A 21528-nucleotide genomic window follows, 5' to 3' on the forward strand; every position below is an offset into this window, starting at 1 on the left:
TCTCTCTCTCTCTCTCTCTCTCTCTCTCTCTCTCTCTCTCTCTCTCTCTCTCTCTCTCTCTCTCTCTCTCTCTCTCTCTCTCTCTCTCTCTCTCTCTCTCTCTCTCTCTCTCTCTCTCTCTCTCTCTCTCTCTCTCTCTCTCTCTCTCTCCCACAGACCCCTCCCCTATTGTGTGTGTGTGTGTGTGATGTGAGAGATGGGTCTAGAGCTGTGAATGCACTGTGAGGATAAGGCAAGTCTGAACAAGCTGGTAAAAAATGGTAAGTGTGTACCAATTTTACTTATATTTTCATTAATACAAATGTTAGGCCTGGGGATCATGTTGTTGTTTTTTTCTTCATTGTTCAGTACGGTTTCATCAACACCTGTTTGAAATCCCTGGTCATAGAGAAGTTTGGTGAAGAGACTTGGGAAAAACTAAGGTGCCTTTTAAAAAATATTTGGTTCCATTAGCATGGTCATTTTTAAGGCAGATGATTCATCATCATAATTGCTTTGTCACAGTTTATGTTTCATGGTTTGCGTCCATTTGAGTCAGAGTACCAGGTTGGGGGTTGTCTGTTGTGGTATCTTTATGATACCTGGACCAAACTGCGTTTTCCTGTACAGGACACTGGCCGAGGTCCAGGACACTTTTATGACCTACGAAATTTATGACGACATCATGACCCTGAGGCTGGTCTCGGAGGCTTGTGCGATGCTGGGTGAGTGAACCCTTGCCGTTCCTTTCTGTCTTTCTCCACCCACCACATCATGTGTCCACTTGTAAAATCGGATTATAGTGGCAATAACGCACAGAGCGGCATAGAGCCCAGCACAGTGTATTTTGTGACAACTGTGAAAGCAGTTATGGTCCCGGCCTCTGAGCTGGCCATGATTCTATCAACTTTATCCTTGGCGGAGGGGTGGACTGCGTGTTGGCCTTTCGCGACCACACAGGTGCTAACAATGTCCCTGATGGACATCCCTCCTTGGGAGTGTAGGTGTTGTTATGTAACTCACTCCTCTGTAACCCAAGCCAATGGACAACAAAAAAATGAAGGTGTGATTCTGTGACAGATTCGCACACCTGCGCAGGCCTCTTGGGCCCATCCTACCAGGTGTTCAAAAAATTTTATGCAACAACAATTACAGAACAACCAGTTCTATCATCCTTACTGAGGGTTGACATTTGTGGTCTGGTATGACCAGAGGGAATTCTTTAATTAGACAGGCAACACTTAACTTTTTTTTTTTACTTAACTTCTTAACTTTAACAGGCAACATTTGAACATACATGATCAAGATGATGTGCATTTGTATTGCAGGTTAGATGTGATAGCAGAAGTACAGAGTGTGCCTTTCATTGTTGGCTGGCAAGTGACAAGCAGGAACAAAGATTGGTTTCACCAGTCAAGTACTGATGTTCCTTTTCCACATCTGTAACTCACTCTGTACATTATCATCTATAAATTGAATCTAAAGTTCATTTCAAACTATTATTTGTAACTAATAATTTAGTGCTTATAGTCGCTTTGGACAAACGTGTCTGCCAAATACCATAAACATAAAGATAAACGTAAAACGTAAAACATAAACGTCAATGTAAACATAAACATAAACGTAACGTAAACGTAAACATAAACAACATATTTAGCATTGACCTCTGTCTCGTGAAGATGTGTCCTCAGAGGTGGTGCTTAAGCTTTTTGGCGAGTACTTCTTCAGCTTCTGCAAGATGTCTGGCTACGACACCATGCTGCGCACACTCGGTGGCAACCTGGTGGAGTTTATCGAAAACCTGGACGCTCTTCACAGCTACCTAGCGCTGTCCTATCAAGTAAGTCTCTGTATTGTAAAATGACTTCATCTTTGATTGAAATTGATTCTTCCTCCAGGTTTTCATTCAGGGATTCAATGATCTTTCATGAAAGACTTATTCCACAGAATACTCTCTTTCCAAGAACACATGTATAGCTCTTATCTATTTCATGTACTGCTTTTTTCAACTATTTGTCAGGCTTCTGATTTGCCAAGCCATGTGTGCTCAACCAAGCATATTAACACATAAAGGAAAAGAATATTGTTATGAAACAAACATCACTATGATGAATGCACAATGAAAATGTGTATTCACCCTTTCTGGGTGTATATATCTATTTTATTCATGTCCTGTATGTATTTCACTTTGAGCGGAGAACATGTCAGATCATGTCATGGCCATTGCCTTGTTGCAGGAGATGAATGCACCTTCCTTTCGGGTTGAGAAAATGAATGACAACAGAATGCTTCTCCATTACTACTCTGATCGCAAAGGCTTGTATCACATAGTGCCTGGTGAGGTTCCACATCAATCACCTTCCCCCAAAACTACTACCGCTGTGAGCCTTTTCCATTGATATCTGATATTTTCCCCTTTTTGTCCACGTCTGTAGGAATTATAGAGGCGGTAGCAAAGGACTTCTTTGATAGTGAGGTGGACATGACTGTGCTTAACCAATCAGAGGAGAATGAGCGCACGGGGAAGAAGGAACATGTGGTCTTTCTCGTGGTCCAGAGGCCTAACCAGGCACAGAGGAGAGCTCAGCCCAGTGATGGACAAGCTCAAGTTCAAAAAGAGGCATACAAGAAGGTCGGTGAATGCCCATTATCAATGTTGCTCTATAGAGAAAATGGAACCATAGGAACCAATGGAACCGGCCAAAAACGTCCACTTTCAGAGACAATAGTGTTGATAAGGAGTTCCCTCTGCGTTTGCGTGTTTGCTGCTTTTGCTGGTTGACAAAGTCTATCATTATTTTTATTTATTAATTTATTTATCTTTTTTTTCTGGGGGGGGGGGGGGGTATGCCTTTAATGTGATAGGACAGTGAAAACAGTGACAGGAAGCAAGTGGGAGAGAGACATGGAGCGGGAGCGGGAAATTACCTGGGTCAGTCAAGAGCTTTAATGACACTGTTTTTGATAGTGAATCAACATTGGCAGGTTCATGGCAGGGCATTTGATTGTGCGCCACGATCAGCCTTGCATGATCAGAGTCTTTTGAGACATTGTTCGCTTAGCTGATAGTGTCCAACAGGCTGATTGGTTAAAAATGATTTAACCACATTTGTTTAAACTGGTATGGTTGTGTAAATAATGCTCTAGATGTTTCCGCAAAAAAAGTCAAAGAATACTGGCATAGGCACAATACCATAGACAATGGGGAAACATGATTCCCCACTGTCTCGCTCTACAGCAAGCAAGCACATTCATGTTGTATTACTTTGTATGAATTTGCAAAGTTCAAACTTTGAAAAGTTCAATTCTGACTACAGTACATGTACATGTTAATCATAAAGAGGCCCTTTATACAAGACCCAGTGTAGAACAAAAAAGGACATATATATTTATATAAATAACCATAGCAACTGGTCCTTGTAAAACAGGAGGTGGAAGAGACCATGAACAGACTGAAGGACAGATACAGCAGCCTTCCTGCATGTCCAAGGAAAAGGGCACCTTGGGACATTGTCAGGAGCATTGTTCGATTTGGCCAAGGTTGTTGTCTTCTTGTTTGTATGTATGTTTGTATGTAATGAAAGGATAGTTATAGTCAAAAATATATTTCTTACAGAGCAAAAAACAGTTATTATTTCATATGCAAATATTGCTTTAGATGACGCTTCTCATCATTCACTTATTTTGTTATGTTGCCTTTCACCAGAATTTGAAGACTGTCCCTTTATTTTTGTCTAAAAACGGAAAACTGTTCACAAGAAATGTACCTAGAGTGATGATGGTTGTTGGAGACAAAAAGAAATGTTCAACCTTCCATGTTGTGCCTTTTTTTGTGCGTGTGTGTTTCCAGGGAATTTCGTCACTGAGTTCATCCCACAGTATCCGGAGAGGCTGTGGATTGAGGAGAAGGCCTTTTGTAATGCCTTTCCTTTCCACATTGTCTTCAATAAAAATGTGAGTCATGACTCCTGCTAAAGTCTCCACCCTGTTGCTCTTCACATTCTGGATTTGAGATGAAGACTTATTACATTGATTATAGTTGATTAATGTTTTAATAAGGCTGTCGGTCGGGTAATTTCCAAGGGTGAAGGAATAGTATTCCTTTTCCATTTTTTAATCACCTTTTTAAGCTTTTATATTTATGCCTGGCTCTTTCAGGATTATGTTTTTGACACTTTTAATGTAGCATATCTTTAACGATTCTAATATGCAGTTTTAATGAAGTCCATCGCAACTTCGACATGAAGTTTAGTGCTTGTACTGCCAGTAATGCATAATTTATTATCCTTCCTTTTAGCATGTGTATGGGAGTGTTGCAGCAGATTGCCTTTTTAGTATGAACACAAAATATGATCTGCATAAGCATTAGATGATTCACTGGTTGCAATAGATCACAGATTTTAAGTGTCTGATCATATCCATTACAGGTAATTAAAATGTAAATTTCTCATCGTAAGACATTAATTGAGACCATCAAATGGAACTTATTGCTTAAATGTGATTTCACACAAGCCAGGGCCCTTTCATAGAGCCACACCTAAAATGGCAACCAAAGTAGGCCAATGAGGGCTTGTCATAAGAGAATTCTGTCACTTGTGCAAATAATCATTAAGGGCTCTAACTTATAATACCAACCATAATACCAATACAATAACACCCTTTTTAGGAGAATGTTAAGAGAATGTTGTTTGTCTCTGGTAGCTGCAAGTGAAGCAAACAGGTGTCAACATCCAGAAGTTTGTACCTGGCCTCCAGAACATGGATATCCGCCTGGACGAGTACTTCAGCATCGTCCACCCCCAGGTCACCTTCAACATCGACAGCATCAAGAAGTTCATCAACAGCCAGTTTGTGCTGAAGACACGGCGGGAGATGATGCCGGAGTGTGTCCAGCAGCAGGCCATGCTGAAGCTCAGAGGTCAAATATATAAAATAAAATATATAAAATAAAAATATATAATTGTATACAAATATATAAATATGTAAATGAAAAATTAATTGATAAATGAAAGCATCTGCCAAATACCATAAACATAAGCATAAACAAAAAAGGCTACAACAGACAGAACAGGATTTCAGCTTTTTCGCCTATTTCTCTCAGATTTACACGTAGGATTGGTAAGCTCTTAGCTCTTTACCAGTCAGCATGTTGGAGGACATAATAATTTATGCCTCCAGTCTACTCAGGCGTTGAAAAAGATGAAAAGGTTCATTTTTGTAGAGCACCCTTTCATATCACTCATATGAACGGACAGACAGATGACATTTTACATTACATTACATTACATTACATTACATTTGGCTGACGCATTTTTAACCAAAGCGACTAACAACATGGTAAACAGTTTAAGTTTTAGAGCAATTCTCAACAATATTAGGACAATTTAAAAAAACATTAGAGTACAGTAAGAATAAGTGCATCAGTGAGTGCTGTTTTTAACAGTTACGTGTCAGTTTAAGACGGCTGGTGAGTGCTAGGATCAGCAAGACTTGTTGTGAGTGTTGCTATGAGAGGAGATGTTCTCTAAAGAGCAGGGTCTTTAGGAGTTTTTTGAAAATGGAGAGGGATGTCCCTGCCCTTGTAGGAACTGGCAGTGTGTTCCACCAACGAGGAACAACAGATGAGAAAAGTTTGGATTGGCCTGAGCGTTTACATTTATGGCCAAGGACAAGGATTTTCAGTCTAAAAGTTGTATTTGTGTGTGTATGTCCATGCATGCTTGCATCCGCGTGTGTGTGTGTGTGTGTGTGTGTGTGTGTGTTCTAGGGCAGATGGTGTGGATGGAGTCTCTGGAGTGCATGGTGTACCTGTGCTCGCCTAAGCTGCGCAGCCTTCAGGAGCTGGAAGCGCGCGGCCTTCACCTGTCCGACATCGCACCGCACGACACCACACGCGACCTCATCCTGCTCAACCAGCAGCGGCTGGCCGAAATCGAGCTCTCCAACCAGCTGGAGCGCAAGAAGGAAGAGCTGCGTGTCCTCTCGCGCCACCTGGAGGTGGAGAAGAAGAAGACCGAGATACTGCTCTACGCCATGCTGCCTCGCCACGTCGCCAACCAGCTGAAGGAGGGCAAGAAAGTAGAAGCAGGTATGTGTGTGTATGTGTGTGTGTGTGTATGTGTGTGTGTGTGTGTGTGCATGTATGCAGTCTCAACACTGTACGTAAGGCCCAATTTTTACTATACATGTGTATGGCATTGAGACTTTTTGCATAATGACTCAAAGCACATATATGTTGACATGACATGACATGCAGATATACTATATACATTCATGTACTATCTTACAAAGTAATCAGTATAATATATAGTGCAAAATAAAGCAATGCAATTTGTACATGCTTGAGTTTGCGTTAGAGTCTTGGGAGTCTTTCGGTGGGATTTTTCATGTTTTTTCCTAATTTCTTTTAAAGGAGAGTTTAAAGTGTGCACCATCCTCTTCAGTGATGTGGTGACCTTCACCAACATCTGCGCTGCCTGTGAGCCCATTCAGATAGTCCACATGCTGAACTCCATGTACTCAAAGTTTGATCGCCTCACGAGCGTCCATGATGTATATAAGGTAACGAGGGTATTCAGGATACCGCATGAGTTCTATGCATCAATGTATGTTGTTTCTATAACTGTGAGAAAAAATACCTTTGCTTTTGATAATACATGCCCTTGAATGGGGACAGAAATGTAAAACTAGTTTTGTTAGGAGCTATTTTCCCATAGCACTCTGTTATGATGAACGACTCACTGGAAATGGCTGAACATTGTGTCTTTGTCAGGTCGAGACCATTGGTGATGCTTACATGGTCGTTGGCGGTGTGCCAATTCCAACAGAGACGCACGCGGAGAGGGTGGGCAACTTTGCCCTGGGAATGCGGATTGCTGCCAGAGAGGTGACCAACCCTATCACAGGAGAGCCCATACAGGTACAAGTAAATCTCTGAGCAGACCACCCATACAGAAATGTAGTGCTAATTCAATTTCAGCTTATTCCTCACCAAATTCATACATATTTGGTCAAAGCTTTGGAAATAAGTAGTCCTTCCAAAGCAAATATGCTAATCTCTATTTTAAGTGAAAGCCTTAAATGTAGGTCAAACCCAGAAAAAAGCAATGGAAAAAATATTTATCTTCCCTATTCCAGATCTTCTAAGCAGTAATAATATACATCTTTTTGTTTTTGTTTTTCATAAAACTCTTCCCCCGAACCCAAAGATGGCTGTATGTGGTTAAATGAAGGGCAGTTTTATTTTTAACAGAATATGACAAGTCAAAATGTACTTCACTAAATGGTTACGCAGACCATGGTTTGAGTAATGCAAAAGAATGCCATTAAGTTGGCAATAATGGCATTGGGTTTAGTCAACACTCTGGCGTTACCTTCTGGTTGTGTTCTCTCCATGTGCTGCAGATACGCGTGGGTCTCCACACGGGGCCCGTGCTGGCTGGCGTGGTAGGGGACAAGATGCCGCGCTACTGCCTGTTTGGAGACACGGTCAACACGGCCTCTCGCATGGAAAGTCATGGAGTTCCCGACCACATCCACTTGAGTCCATTTACTTACAGGTACGAGCTGCAAACACAACTGCCATTAAGTATATGAACACTAACCCTCACCCTATATGCTGAATGAAAAACAGAGTCATGATTGCGAATTGAAGTTAACAAATGATGCATGTAGATGCACTGCGCTTTGATTGACAGACGGACAGACAGGTAAGCAGACATGTAATGTATTATACATAATTTACCAACCAAGGATGAACATTGCCATGCATTTTACACATATACGGTTTGTTATGAACATGTTTTTGTCCTACAGTATTCACATAACATTCAAAAACCCTATTCAAATTCCACATTCAAAATCATTCCACAACCCACACAAACATTCATTCTCATTCACAAGTAAATGTCAGGCTTCACAGAAATGCCTAAGCTTTTGCTACTTCTTGCTAACTCTTCAGAGGGTTAAGGGGAAATAGAAACAGAACATCAGAGCTATAAACAAAACCACAGCCAGCAAATGAAGAGAAAGCCTCATATACACAGTACCAACATGTATTTGTTTTACGCCTTGTTTTAGGTATATTAATTATACTGAATATACAACATAGATGTATATGATCCTATCTCCTTATACTGTAAACAAATCAGATCAATGCAGTGATAGATATGTACAGTGAATAAATACAAAACAACAAGTAAAAAACACTCACACAAAAACATTAATGGACACAAATGGCAAACTGGCTACTCGCCACAAAGGAAAAAACAGAATTTTGGGTGCCGAGGGATTACCAGCGTGACCCTTAGAAGCATGTCATTAGCACCACTGGCCCCAAGTCCTGAGGTCTCGTTATCGGCTCCCTCGTCAGGGCCCTGGAGGGTAAAGGCTTCGACATTGGAGAGCGCGGGGAGATCGAGGTGAAGGGAAAAGGTCTGATGTCCACCTACTTCCTCCTGGGGAACCTTCACGCCACAGAAGAGCAGATCATGGGAAGGGAGCCGGAGGAGCTGTACAGGGACGCCCCAGAAGGCAGGGTACAGAGCCGCAGAGGTGAGTGGACAGACACAGCAACCAGCACAGACATGGGGGATCATGGGGAGGGGGGGTACAATATGTGAAAAAAAATATGGGGGATGGGGTGGGTTCCGGCTTTGTAAATTTGACCAGAAAACAGACATGTCCATTGAAAGTGCTATATACTTTGTTGTATGTGTTTGAAAAGGCAAATAGTAACATAGTCTAGTTCCCACCAACCATGGTCAATATAGTCTCTTTGTCACTATAACACAGGACAGATAAGAAGTGTTCACACATTCAAGCTTCTCTTTCTTTTTAACTGTTGTGTGTTAGCTTCTGTAAAGCTTTCCAGATCACATTATGAAAGTCAGTGTTGTTACAGTAATTAACCTGTATCCGTGTCTCAAACTATGCCATGTCAGGTTGTTAAATTTATTTAAGAAGGTGAGGACCCTGCTTGATATGGCTCATTACAATTACCATGGCCATCTACGAGGGAAGCCAAAAATATCTACTTTACTTTCATCCTGTTATCAGTGCAGTTATCAATGAGGAATTCTAGATAGGAAGTTGTGTAGGGTCACTTCAATCTTTCCCTTTAAGTATTTTATTCATCAAGTATTTTTTGAGATGTTCATGAGCTTTAAGGGTAAATGTGCTATGGATAAATGGAGGTCAAGGTACTTGACTAATGAACAAATGGAAAAAAAGAATTGCATCATATGGCTTCTATCAACTTTTCCGTTGTAGTCTCTGAGCGCCCAGACAGAATAAGAAGTGCCCGGTCCTCTGATGTGGCCAGTGAGGATCCAAACACCAAGAGCACAGCCACCCACACCATCTCAGGAGCACAGCCAATCAACAACCAGCCTAAATCTGTCAACTCCAGACTCTGCCTCCTGTTATAGTCAGATTTAGGTCTGTCAATTAGGTATTGTGCTAGTCGTAACATTATATTAACATGTATAAGAACATAGAAAGTTATCTTTTTTATCTATTTATTCATATTTATCTATATATGTATTTATTTAGGTCTAAGCCTACATATAATACAGGTGTAGTTCCTGAAATTGGAGAGGATATTTATGCAGTAGGCCTAGCCTATGATCTTTTAAAAACTCAAATAATGATTTTACGAATTTACACGAGACTTAAATAAAATGAAATACTTTGTTCAATTTGCAATGTGTCTCTGAAATATTAACAATTCAGTCACAACAATGAATGGTTACTAGCTCTAGGTCCATTGCTGCTTTTACTAGGTGATAAAAACATGGAAAAACTACCCCAAAATCACATTATTCCAAAACACAAACCATCTGGACTGGCTACACAACACACATTGTTCTTCTTTGACCTTGCTGACTAGAGCAACCTGTGGGATTTTGTCACTTTTGTGATTAGCACCTGTACCGTAGCACACGCTACAGTGCATCCTGTCGGCCGGGCCGTAGACTTGACAGCCGTGAGCAGAGAGCAGCATTGTCTCCGCCGCGGCGAGCCATCTGGATGAGAGCCCCCATGCTGTCTCTCAGTGGGCTCTGTGGACCAGCTCTCACGTCCAGCTGCTGACTGAGATACTCCCCAGAGCCCGACACTGTTATTGTGCAGCGCCGCCTCTCCCGCGGGAGCGCAGGTTTTGGACGTGAACTAGGTTATAGCATCGCCTTATTTGAGTGAAATGGAGCAAGTTTACATTGTGCATAATTCTATCACCACCTTGGTGTGTATTTTTGTCTCCCTACATACTGAACACAGTCGCCTTATTTTACGGGGCAGCCGTGGCCTACTGGTTAGCACTTCGGACCTGTAAGCGGAGGGTTGTCAGTTCGAACCCCGACCAGTAGGCACGGCTGAAGTGCCCTTGAGCAAAGCACCTAACCCCTCACTGCTCCCCGAGCGCCGCTGTTGATGCAGGAACCTCACTGCGCCGGGATTAGTGTGTGCTTCACCTCACTGTGTGTACACTGTGTGCTGTGTGTGTGTTTCACTAATTCACGGATTGGGATAAATGCAGAGACCAAATTTCCCTCACGGGATCAAAAGAGTATATATAGGCCTACTTATAGCTTTATGTTGAAATTGTGTGAAGTGATAGGCCTATAATTTAGTAGCAGTACTGTCTGGATGGAATAGCCTACTGTCTGTAGGTTGTTCTGTGGCATTGCTAGCACCATGAATTTGCAAGTGAGCATCTACCCAAACTTCAGTCTAAATCAGCGTAAGTCTAACTCCACTGCCTCTCCACACAATACACCTCCACACTTTCTTTATCCAGGTAATCAGTGTGCCACTGTAATAGAATGCTATTAGTGGCTCATTCTGACACAGGAGTAGCCTACCCAAATGCCCTGTCTGAAAGACAAGGTTTCCTTGAGCACAGGCACTACAATAAGTCTATTATGAGCTCCAATGAATGGCCTTTGGGTTCTCCAGCATCGTTAATGAAATCCTTTGTCTCCTACTAAATGCGAGGAAGACATGTGGATGCATGCTCTGGCTTCTGCTATTCTGCTTTACATTTGCAGAACAAAAAACACTCAAAAACAGGTGAATTTGACTAAGACTCCTGACAGAATTTGTAATTCTACTTAAGGGAAAGGTAATCTCTCATTGCAGGTGCTCCATTTATACAATAAAATGAAGAGAAGGTAGGTGTCAAGCAAAGAACTACAGGGAGAGAAATCCAATGATTTAATACTTGTAAATCAATGAAATGTTGCCGTGTTGTAAATATTTTCCTCGTTTTAGGGAATACATTACAAGATAAGCCTCATCCTGCCTAATAACAGATATATTTAATAATAAACAGGTAAAAATATTTTGTCTCTAAATCAAAACACAGCTCGGTGGTGGTGAATGGCAAATGAAGGGTTAACTATATCAAGTCTCTGCACCACAGTCTGGAGACTTTGGAGAATGGAGGACCTTGGAACAGACAGCCAAGTGCATTGGTTTTGTGCTTTTGTGAGGAAGGTCAACTGAAAATTCACAGAAAATGAAGTCTTTAGTTACTTAACAGAGCCTTGAGTAAGGTAGTGATGTTCCCTACGGTTTGTCATGATCAGAAGCTCAGTTCGGAGACGATTGTTGTTTCATGATTTTGCAATGATATCTAAATGTGATTAGACAATACATGGAATTGTTTGTGTCAATATGCTGCACAGCCCCTCTTCACACCAACTTAACCACTCATTATAAATTCTTAAGATTTCCACATTAAATGACCTTTCCACCGTTTCAAGCTATTTATGTAAGCAGCATGTAGTACAGACGCAAATGTGAAAATATTTCCTTATTCCATATATTTATTGTACTCAATTTTGCACAAATCAGTACTTGTCAATAGTCAGACACATCCTTCCATGAGAAGAACTGATGTTAAGGCAAAACAGTTAGGGGATGGACACGATGTGAGCAGTGCACATTCTTCAGAACATTTTTAGAAAAAACATACAAATAAATAAAGTGAACACTCACTTACTTCCAGAAAATGGTGTGGACACTGGTGCATACCAAGTGTTTGGTTGTTGTTGTTATTATTGTTATTGTCTTACACAGAAGAGAACGAGCTTAGCTCATTGGCACAGTAACCAAAGGTTCTCTAAAGGTTTTCATTTGGATAGGCTGCCACGGAAACTGCAGATGAACATCTGCAAAAACACACTGATGAATCATGACCACATTTCTGTATCAGTCAAGACATGACTCGTGACCTAGCATTGACAATGTTTAAAAATACCTTTACGTATACAAACATTCATTTCCTTCTTTTTTTAAAGTGCAAATAAATGCTTGCACAGGAAATAATACTAAAGTATATTTCCTACAATACCAGTAATGCAATGCAAGCTGAGACTGCATAGCAGTATCTATTAAAGTAAAATATTTTAAAAGACAAATGACTTTTTTTGTTGTTGTTGAAAATAGAAACAAAAAAGAATGCCCAGTTTTCAGAGCGAAAGATCCGACTCTGGAGTATCCGCTTCCAGGGGCGACCTTGCTGTCCGGTTTGCATTTGCACTCATTTCTTCTGGAATGCAGGGAGCAGAGTCTCCGTTGACCGTGGCTTTGGAATATGGCATCGTTCCTTGTGAGAAATGAAAAAGAAAATCGCCGTTCCAAATATCAGATGGGTACGCAAAAATGTTTACTTGCTCTTTTCATTGCAGTCTAGGTTTGAGCCTTCATATTCTTCTTTCATGAGACCCTGAGCGATTTGAAAACTTCACAACAGATATGCTGCATCAACTTCTTTTTAAAATATGTTCAAACCAATTCCAATTACATTTGTTTTTCTGCACACTAAAGCATATGGGTGGAGAGAGATATCTAGCCTCTCTATGTAACAGCATGCCAGTCTTGAACTATTTTCAAATAGTTTAAAGGAGAATTCCGGTGTGATTTTGACCTAAAGTGTTTTGAAACATGATACCGAGTGTGAACGTATGTCTCATAGCCCATCTCGGCTTGTCCCCTGCACTCCGAAATCTGGCGCTAGTTAGCCGATGCTACCAACAAGGCGGTCAATGGTGGTGCCTCGGCATCGGCATAGCCATGCAAATAAATCACTGTTTTACACCATTTACGAGGCTCAATGTATCTCCACACTTCATTGGTAGACTTCCGAGGGCCCTGACATTTAAAACGAGACATTGAGAACTTTGAAAAAGCACTGGTAGTTTACTTACAAGACGATTTATACAGACAATATCTTCTCGAAGTTTAGCGTTTGCAGCCATCTTGAATTTAGTCACGATAAGTCGAGCGACGAGTAAGAATGAACAGGTATGATAAGGGATCAGATTCCAAAAATAATTCCATGGAAATGCATGAATTCCAGTTGCTGCTACTGGAAGAAATTGTAATCCATGCATTTCCACGGAATTATTTTTGGAATCTGATCCCTTATCATACCTGTTCATTCTTACTCGTCGCTCGACTTATCGTGACTAAAATCGGAGTGCAGGGGACAAGCCGAGATGGGCTATGAGACATACGTTCACACTCGGTATCATGTTTCAAAACACTTTAGGTCAAAATCACACCGGAATTCTCCTTTAAGACATTTGACTTTTGTCATTTGTCTGTAGACTTTTTGAATATCAATAGGATACTTTTACATGACTTAACTAAATCTTCCAACCCTAGGCTCTGCATAACAAACACAAAAATGAAACCACATGGAACAAATTATTTTGGAAATATACTGTATATGACAAAAAGTTTTGAAGCAGCTTTCCCTGCTAAACTAAGAGTGAAATGAGATTGGGGATGGCAGATTTGGGCCGGATTTGGAGCGGAGCTGTCTGGGTGACTCACGGTCTGTCTCCTCTGTGCAGCTGTCGCTGAGCGCCTCTGTGTCTGAGCACGTGCGCGTGCGCCTCTGAGACGACCTCTGCGACGGCAGGATTGACAGCGGCGGAGGTGGTGGCGGCAGCCCGTCCTTTGGCAAATGGCTTGACCTTGGGAGGAGCAGACAGGCCTACTTCAAATGCCAAAATAACACAACAGCGCAGAAACAGTCTATGTGTGTGTGGGTGTGTATGTGTGTGTGTGTGCCTGTCTGTTTATGTTTTTAGTGAAAACACATACCTGTCGAAACTGTAGGTGCCTGGGTGACTAATAGACCGCTTCATCTGAAAAGAGAAAATAAAAAGTAAGACCGCAGGAAACTCAAGCTTAATACTGATACATTTTGATGGTTTCAAAATATTATTTGTCATAACTTAAATTCATCTCCATTTTTTAAGCATATGATACTACGCAATCTGTTGGAAAAAAAATAAACTATAAAATAACTAAAAATATATCGTTTTGTTCACTGGAGCACAGCATTTCTATTGATTTTAATTGTAAAAATATTATATAGTATAGTGCTTGCGTAGGACACACAAGCACACACAGCAAATACTTTTCAAATCTTAAACAACCCTGCCCACATCTGAATGTCCTGCATAGTACCTGAGAACTTGACGCCCTGACAGAAAAAGCAGGATTGCTCTGCATGTCTACGCATGTGGACCAGAGCCTTTCTACTGATTTTAATTACTATTATAAAAAGATGATATGGTACAAGGGTCTGAGTAGGACACACAAGCTCCTGAACGGAAAATCCAGGACTGCTCTGCGTGTCTAAGCGTGTGGACCAGAGCCTTTCTACTGATTTTAATTACTATTATAAAAAGATGATATGGTACAAGGGTCTGAGTAGGACACACAAGCTCCTGAACGGAAAATCCAGGACTGCTCTGCGTGTCTAAGCGTGTGGTGCGTGCAGCGCGGATAGAGGAGTACCCGGGCCATCTGTATGGGGGACGGAGAGACCGGAGACATCAGAGGGTCAGGCGGGGTCAGCTGGAGAAGGTCAGTCTTGAACTTGGAGTTGGCAATCTTCATACAATCCTCCAGTGTCTTTATAAACGTGTTGCACGTTGCACTCAGTAACGACGACGCTTCATTCATAGTCTAACCCAACAAAAGAAAGAAAAGAAACAGAGACATAAGCAAAAGCAAAATTAAATCAAATGAAGAAGTCTGTTAGAAATTGTCAGGGTTGTGACTAAGCAGCAAAAGAAGGGAAATAAAACTCCACTGCATGTTCGTGACGTGCATATTCACACAACCTTGCACACACTTTGCCAGAAATATTTTTCTCTTGCTTGTTCATGTGGAGAACTGATTTCACCCCCCACTACAGGTTATAAGGCGATGAACGCTAGGAGAGGGATCCCCGTGGTCTTAAGTCTCTACAAGCTATTTAAATTAATATTCTTATCCAGCGTTAGCTTTTGCCAGAAATATTATTCTCTTGCTTGTTCATGTGGAGAACTGTTTTTTTCCCCTAAAGGTTATAAGGCGATGAATGTTGTAAGGAGAGATAACCTCATGGTCTTGAGTCTCTATTCAAATTAATATTCTTATCCAGAGTTCGCAGAGTTAACACTGGTCACCTCAGTGCCGGATGTTGTTTGGTCTTCATCTGGAGCCACGGACTCCTGAATGGTGTGGACCTGCTGCATCAGTAAGTCACAGTAGAGCCGCAGTTCCGACATCTTGGTTTTCAAAGACTCCGTGGTCTCTGTCAGTTCTTAACACAAATTCAAGAGGTGAAGATACTGTATGTTGAGACAAACGAGGGAAACACTCACTATTTTCTAAATTCCTCAAATGGTTAACCATGTTCATCATAGGTTTGTTTGGAAATCTCCATCCAAGGTTAACAAAAGTTAATGTACTTCCTTGTTTGACTATCTAATACACTAATTGGTGTATGAGAAGTGCAGGGTGTCCCGTACATTATAAAGACTTAGGTGCAGCACCAAATTATCATCAAAATCAACAAAATTGGATGAGTGTGATTAACATGTGACAGATACACTCATTCTCTGGTCTTATGCAATAAAAAATGCTTTGTCAAAAAATAAAGAGCACCTAAACCCACTGAAAACCTAGGGCAAATCTTGGTAGTGTGATTGTTGCTTTAAAGCAAACACTACATTTTGTCATTTTCACACATGAAAGAATCAAGATAATGAATTCAGGGTATATTCATTGTGCACTGGCCAGTTTTGGGAGAAGGAAGAACAAAGTTGAAATGAGTCAACATAACAAGGAAGTTCTCTTTGCGTACCTTTTTCTTTTTTGGTTCTGATATCGATGAGACCAGCTTTAGAGCTTCCGAGGGCAACCAACCATTTCTGTCTCTCTGCCGCATTCACAGCTTTTACATAAAAATGTTGCTCTCCTGGAATGATCAGCTCCAGTCGGGTATTTTCAGTTGGATGAACTGTTCAAGCACAAGAGTAAACAATAACTGTTCAATTCAAAGCAGTTGAATATGAACGTTTTAAATAGGCTACTCTACTCATATGAATAAATACAATTATTTAGATTATTTTGAATTGTATTTCTTTAAATACAATTATTTAGAAATTAGAAATTCAGCATAGGCTACTCTCTGACGCCTTGGTGTGTAACAGACCTAGAAGTATAGGATTGCTGTTTTATATTGTTAACTTTTAACAAGGACAATGTTACCTTTAATTTCACAGACGGACATCTTTATGCTTCCTTTGCTCCCCTTGCAAACATCATCTTGAGAGTCATAATAGGAGATTATTCCACTGTCCAAAACAAACCAGCGTGGCTGCCATCCTGCAAATTGATTTTAGCAGACAGAGATAAGACGAAACCTCTCATCTAACGTTGGATTAAGTTAGGGAGTGCAATATGATATCTAGCTAGTATTCTTCAGCACAGACTCATGCAGAGAAAATAATAATAATCCAAGAAGTTTGATAGCGAATGGACGGCGTCAAGTCTCAAAGTTGGTTTGTATGCTAAGTCAATATAGCCTACATGATTTACATCTGATGTAGCTACCGTTAGTCATGCTGCCTCCTAATTCAAAACCGAATATGTTTTTACAATGTTCCACAACATACATTTTTATAGTACTTTCTCGGAGTAACTTTTGACGAAACACACATTCTGGATATATTATGATGTTCATGAGACAAGTTAACATCCTCGTTAGCTTACAGCTGGCAATGTCGTGTGACATGTAGATTGCACATCTTACCGGTCATATAATTAGTCCACTTGTAAAGCATTCCTTCCATGGTTCACAGGTTCACGACAAAATGTAACGTTAACGCAGCAAAAATAAAACCAGTGACAAGGCTACAGCGACACACCACAGCCAGTTTTAGCTAGCTAGCTGGCTATGACCAGCGAGCTAGCAATGTGGTTACATGTAACATAAGAATAACATATCAACATTTCTTGAGTGTTCGGCTTTGCTCCAGATAGTAGAAATAATCGGCAAAATAGCAGGTCGATGTATAAATTTGGTTGACTTTTTCATCTTTAAATTCGTTGTTCGTAGACCAACGTTACCTGCTCCAGCTAGTTAACGTTACATCATAACAAATACCTGCCAAATTTCAGTTCCTGAAAAATGCCTCGTATTTCCGCTAACATTTCCTGCAACGACTTATCAAAATAAATGTCCTTCATCTTGAAGGTTTTTTTATATTATATCTCAACAATTTTGATATTAACTTTGTTTAAACAAACATTAATGTCTTCATAAAATGATGAACTCCTTTATTCAGTAAACACACCCTAGTTCATTGCTAAGGATGTAAAAGTCAAACCTTTGTTTTCAAAAGTATTGGTAACAAATGCATTGATATGACTACTTCATCCACTGAAGAGGACTGTGAACTTTCTTTATAGGAAAATTGCAATATCTACATTATACAGTCTGGTTAGGAAATTGTAATGCAATATGTTTCAAAATGTTACGATGTATATATCTTGTTTAGTGAATGAATTAGATATCTGTTCAATGCTGAATGACAATGAATGTATTAAATTAAATTCTCCCACAGTGTTAAATTAAGTTCTTCCACAGTTCATAGTGAAATATCATTAAAACACACAGAGCCTTAAAATGCATGGCTAGCATTTACAACCACATAAACAGAACTATTCAAATCAGGACAGAGAAGCAGAACTAGTCTTCTTCATGACCTTTTGTCCACTAATGGTAAAACAAAACACCAGCCACACAATCCATCCTTTTAAAACATAAGTATATTTTCAATTGTGTAATGCGTACATATTCTTTTCATTTAAATAATTACTCTAAATACAATCTGTGGTGCTGGATGCTAATGGAGTAATGTACAAACAAAAAAGTGAAAAATTGTCATTGGAACCCTTAAAGAATCACATGACTAAAGCAGAGGTCCTGTTTTAGTGTGAAAGCCACAAAGGCTAAGATCCCCATCCAGCCTCTAGTTGCTGAATAATTTAATTACTTACAGTCTATAAAAAAAGAAAAGCATGAAAAAAAATATCATTTGCAAAATAAATAGAGGGTAGAATCAGATGCATTACACAGAGCACAGAGCAACAAGCACAGGCAAAAGCAGTCTTCAAATTTTATGCAATGCACCCACCAACATTTCAGACTGAGAACAGACACACTTCAATAAAGACAATCAATCAATCAAACAAACAAACAAACAAAAAGTGCACCAACTTCCTCTGAGTCCTTCCTACACTACACTGGAGACAGCTACACCTGAGGCCATCATGATAAGAACAGAGCAGCTTCTGACCTCTCCAAGCCTCAACACATCTATGGATGGGTGAACTGACAAGGCCCTTTCCACCAGTATTAGACTGTATCCACAGACACTGTCTAGTTTAAATTTCAATAGATCAAGTCTGCATTTGGAACATCCATGCATTCACTACAAATTGCACTATATACATGTAGTGAATAATAATTCACTATACACTGTACCATGTAGTGAATAGTTGGATATTCCGAATGCAAACCACATTACCTAGAATTACTTGTGTCTCTGTGCATCAAACATCTTCAGTAGGTCAAGACCATTGATACTATCCTGACACCCCCTCAACAGCTGCAGCTGTTGACGAGAGACAGCCAAGTGAGGCGTTACCCTGTTAACAGATTCTGCCATACAGTAGATTCCACAGAGCTACTGTCTTCAGTGGGGCTGCACAATCACCTAGGAAGAGGTAGCCCCACATGTTCCAAAGGCATATGACCAATGCACTCTCCAGATGGATGGGGTAATCCTACATGCTCTGCCTCAGGCCCCAAAAAGCCCTCATAGGCTCCCATGATTAATACGGTCAGTGACATTTTTCTCTGTAGTATCCGAGACTGGCATCAAACTATTGGCTAAGTGGTCTGCAACAACAGCAGTGTGTAAGGGCGGCAGCACATCACCACAAATTAGCATCACGTTCACAAACGCACGCACACACACACACACACACACACTTGACAGGATTGTCCTCAACAACCTTGTCAAAAAAAATCCAAATAATAATAATAAAAAACTAACACTGAAACGTGTTTGTGGTCACCTGGCTGAGTTACCATGCTCCACTCCCTGTCACCCCCCCGCCCCCAGGCTGTTGTTGCCATGGGGATCCAACAAAATCCTGACACGCGCCAGAGTAATGCGATCGCCCGCACTTAGGGGGACATCAGACGACTGAATGATCGACGCCGACGACAGACAAGCCGCAAGGAAGTTGACGAAGAAGGTAAATGCTTTTTGACTGCATCTGTACATGCTCCAAGGTTCTTTCACAAAGAAAAAGTGCTCGACATTTCTGAACCAGAGCAAATGATAAAATGAAAATAAAAAGAAAAATGATAAGGCAAATATAATCGTTCCCAAAAAAAAAAAAAAAAACACAAAAAAGGCTGGATAGAGTTTCGCTTTTAAGTAGTTTGATTATGTGACTCTCACACTCAGCACTGACAAAAACAAAAGAAGTAGGATATTCTGTTTATGTCCTGCTTTAAAACTGTATAGTTGTTCTTTTTTGGGTGCAGCCTATACAGTGATTTCTTTTCTCCTTAAATAATATCTATGTATTAACAGTATTTACAGAGGCCTGAAGATGGCACTATGGCTGCAGGAAGGAGAGAGCAGTCGTGGTGAGTGTGAGAGCATCTGACGTGCCTCAGAGAACCCCCCCCCCCCCCCCACAGCGCGCACACACACGTGCACACACACACACACACACATACACACACACACACACACACACACACACCTGTGCATCCAGCAACACACTCATACACAATACACAGTGATAACCCACACACACACACCCACACACGTAACACAGAAACACTGAGAAGTACAATGGAGCAGCAGCACTCGACAGGACAATAATCAGCAGGACTGACAAGCTCTGCGCTCTTCTCCCCCCCCCCCCCAACTATTTCTCCTTCCATCTTCTTTTTCCTTTCTCCTCCTCAGCCCCCCCACCACCACCACCACCATTCTTCGCTGGTGGTCATGAGTCATGTGTGCGAAGACAGATGCACACAGCCCGCGAAGCTTTTACATGCGCAAAACACAGCGAGGCAGTCCCACTGCCCTCCCTGACAATCTAATGACCGAGTTAATGTCTGTCTGTGTGTCTGTGTGTATGTGTGTGTGTGTGTGTGTGTGTGTGTGTCTGACGTCACATGTAAGTGTGTCTGTCTCCATATGTAAGCGCGTGTGTGTGTGTGTGTATATAGATGCAGCTGTTCCCATTTGAAGAGTCAGGGTGACGGGAGGACAGAGGACATGAGTCAGAATGTTTAGAGGAAAGAGGAAGGTTGAAGCACTCTTGTGACCCAAGTTATTTTGCTATGTTCAAGAAAAGAAGGAAGAGAGAGAGAAAGAGAGAGAGAATAAGTCAGGGAAGGGAGTGGGGTAAACATAAACTGAAGTGCTTTTAGGAGAAAAGAGCAGAATGACCTTGAGACAGCGAACAAATTCTCAGGCTCAGACCCAAAAGTTTGTGTTTCCGTTTAGATTTTTTTTTCCTTGTTTTTTTTTTTTTTTTTTTTCCTTCCTGTCTGGCAGTCAAGAGAAAATGGAGACGAAGGGGGGGGGGGGGGGGAAGTGAGATGGGGTGGCTTCAGCTCCTGAACACCCCTCTCCCCTTATCAGTACCTCTCCACAACACAAAACGTGGAGGAGCACAGTACACATGGTCCTCCTGGGTTTGCCCACGCCTTGAAGAGGGTGGGGGGGCGGGGGGGGGGTGGTCTTTGTGGAGCTTCAGATCAGGGGAGAGGGGCGCACGAAGCAGAGACGGGCCCCGAGGTCACCGACCACACAGGGGTCATGTGGCGTTGACCTCCAGGATGTGATCGTCAGTGGCCGGGAGCACCAGAACCTGTCGGCCCTGGCTGCCGTTGAAGACCTGGCCGGGACTGAAGGGCTCCAAGCGGGGCATGGGGAGGCCCCGGGGGGTTGGGGGCAGCGGCTGGTCGGTGCTGCCCAGGGAGTGGATGCTCCCGCGGCTGCGCAGGCTGGCCGTGTCGGCCTGGTCCTCCAGGCCCTTGTCCAGCAGGGAGAGGTTGTCGTTTTCCAGGCAGCTGTCTGCATCGGGTAGGGGGTAGAGATGAGTGTTAATGTGCATGTCCACAAATACGGCTATATGTACGTACATGATATGCAGGTC

At 41.5% G+C, this 21528-nt stretch overlaps 3 protein-coding genes across 4 annotated transcripts in view; 1 reads left to right on the forward strand and 2 right to left on the reverse strand.

Annotated features, from left to right (window-relative positions):
- The first annotated feature begins 214 nt into the window (after nt 1-214).
- Nucleotides 215-10071, forward strand: gucy1b2 (guanylate cyclase 1, soluble, beta 2). The gene is made up of 16 exons (XM_076302469.1): nt 215-232; nt 349-422; nt 610-704; nt 1659-1819; nt 2217-2316; nt 2415-2611; nt 3408-3519; nt 3830-3933; nt 4681-4897; nt 5747-6067; nt 6392-6540; nt 6752-6898; nt 7384-7538; nt 8351-8532; nt 9250-9406; nt 9918-10071. Exons 1-16 carry the CDS (start codon nt 215-217, stop codon nt 10069-10071), a joined length of 2343 nt encoding a protein of 780 aa, XP_076158584.1.
- A 1107-nt stretch (nt 10072-11178) lies between these two features.
- plekha3 (pleckstrin homology domain containing, family A (phosphoinositide binding specific) member 3) lies at nt 11179-17451 on the reverse strand. 2 transcript variants are annotated; one of them, XR_012990928.1, is made up of 9 exons: nt 17084-17451; nt 16540-16656; nt 16133-16288; nt 15453-15589; nt 14797-14967; nt 14095-14138; nt 13822-13964; nt 11984-12589; nt 11179-11480 (listed from the first exon to the last, which is right to left on the reverse strand). XR_012990928.1 is itself a non-coding variant. In XM_076303236.1 (8 exons), the coding sequence occupies exons 1-8, from the start codon at nt 17121-17123 to the stop codon at nt 12453-12455; spliced, it is 945 nt and encodes a 314-aa protein (XP_076159351.1). In that variant the 5' UTR covers nt 17124-17451; the 3' UTR covers nt 11790-12452. The 2 variants fall into 2 exon arrangements, 1 of the variants encoding a protein (XP_076159351.1); XM_076303236.1 differs by lacking the exon at nt 11179-11480 and having other exon boundaries at nt 11790-12589.
- Nucleotides 17452-20044: 2593 nt separating this feature from the next.
- trappc10 (trafficking protein particle complex subunit 10) overlaps nt 20045-21528 on the reverse strand; it is a 28153-nt gene continuing 26669 nt past the window's right edge. The window contains exon 23 of the mRNA XM_076303237.1: nt 20045-21446. Coding sequence (XP_076159352.1) covers nt 21187-21446 — 260 coding nt within the window. The 3' untranslated portion in view covers nt 20045-21186. The remainder of the gene's footprint in view (nt 21447-21528) is intronic.

This window comes from Alosa pseudoharengus, unplaced genomic scaffold (genome assembly GCF_046254945.1).
Source record: "Alosa pseudoharengus isolate Yale_2024_CS ecotype anadromous, Long Island Sound unplaced genomic scaffold, YU_APseudo_1.1 YU_APseudo_1.1_scf_24, whole genome shotgun sequence".
Classification (NCBI taxonomy): Eukaryota; Metazoa; Chordata; class Actinopteri; order Clupeiformes; family Clupeidae; genus Alosa; species Alosa pseudoharengus.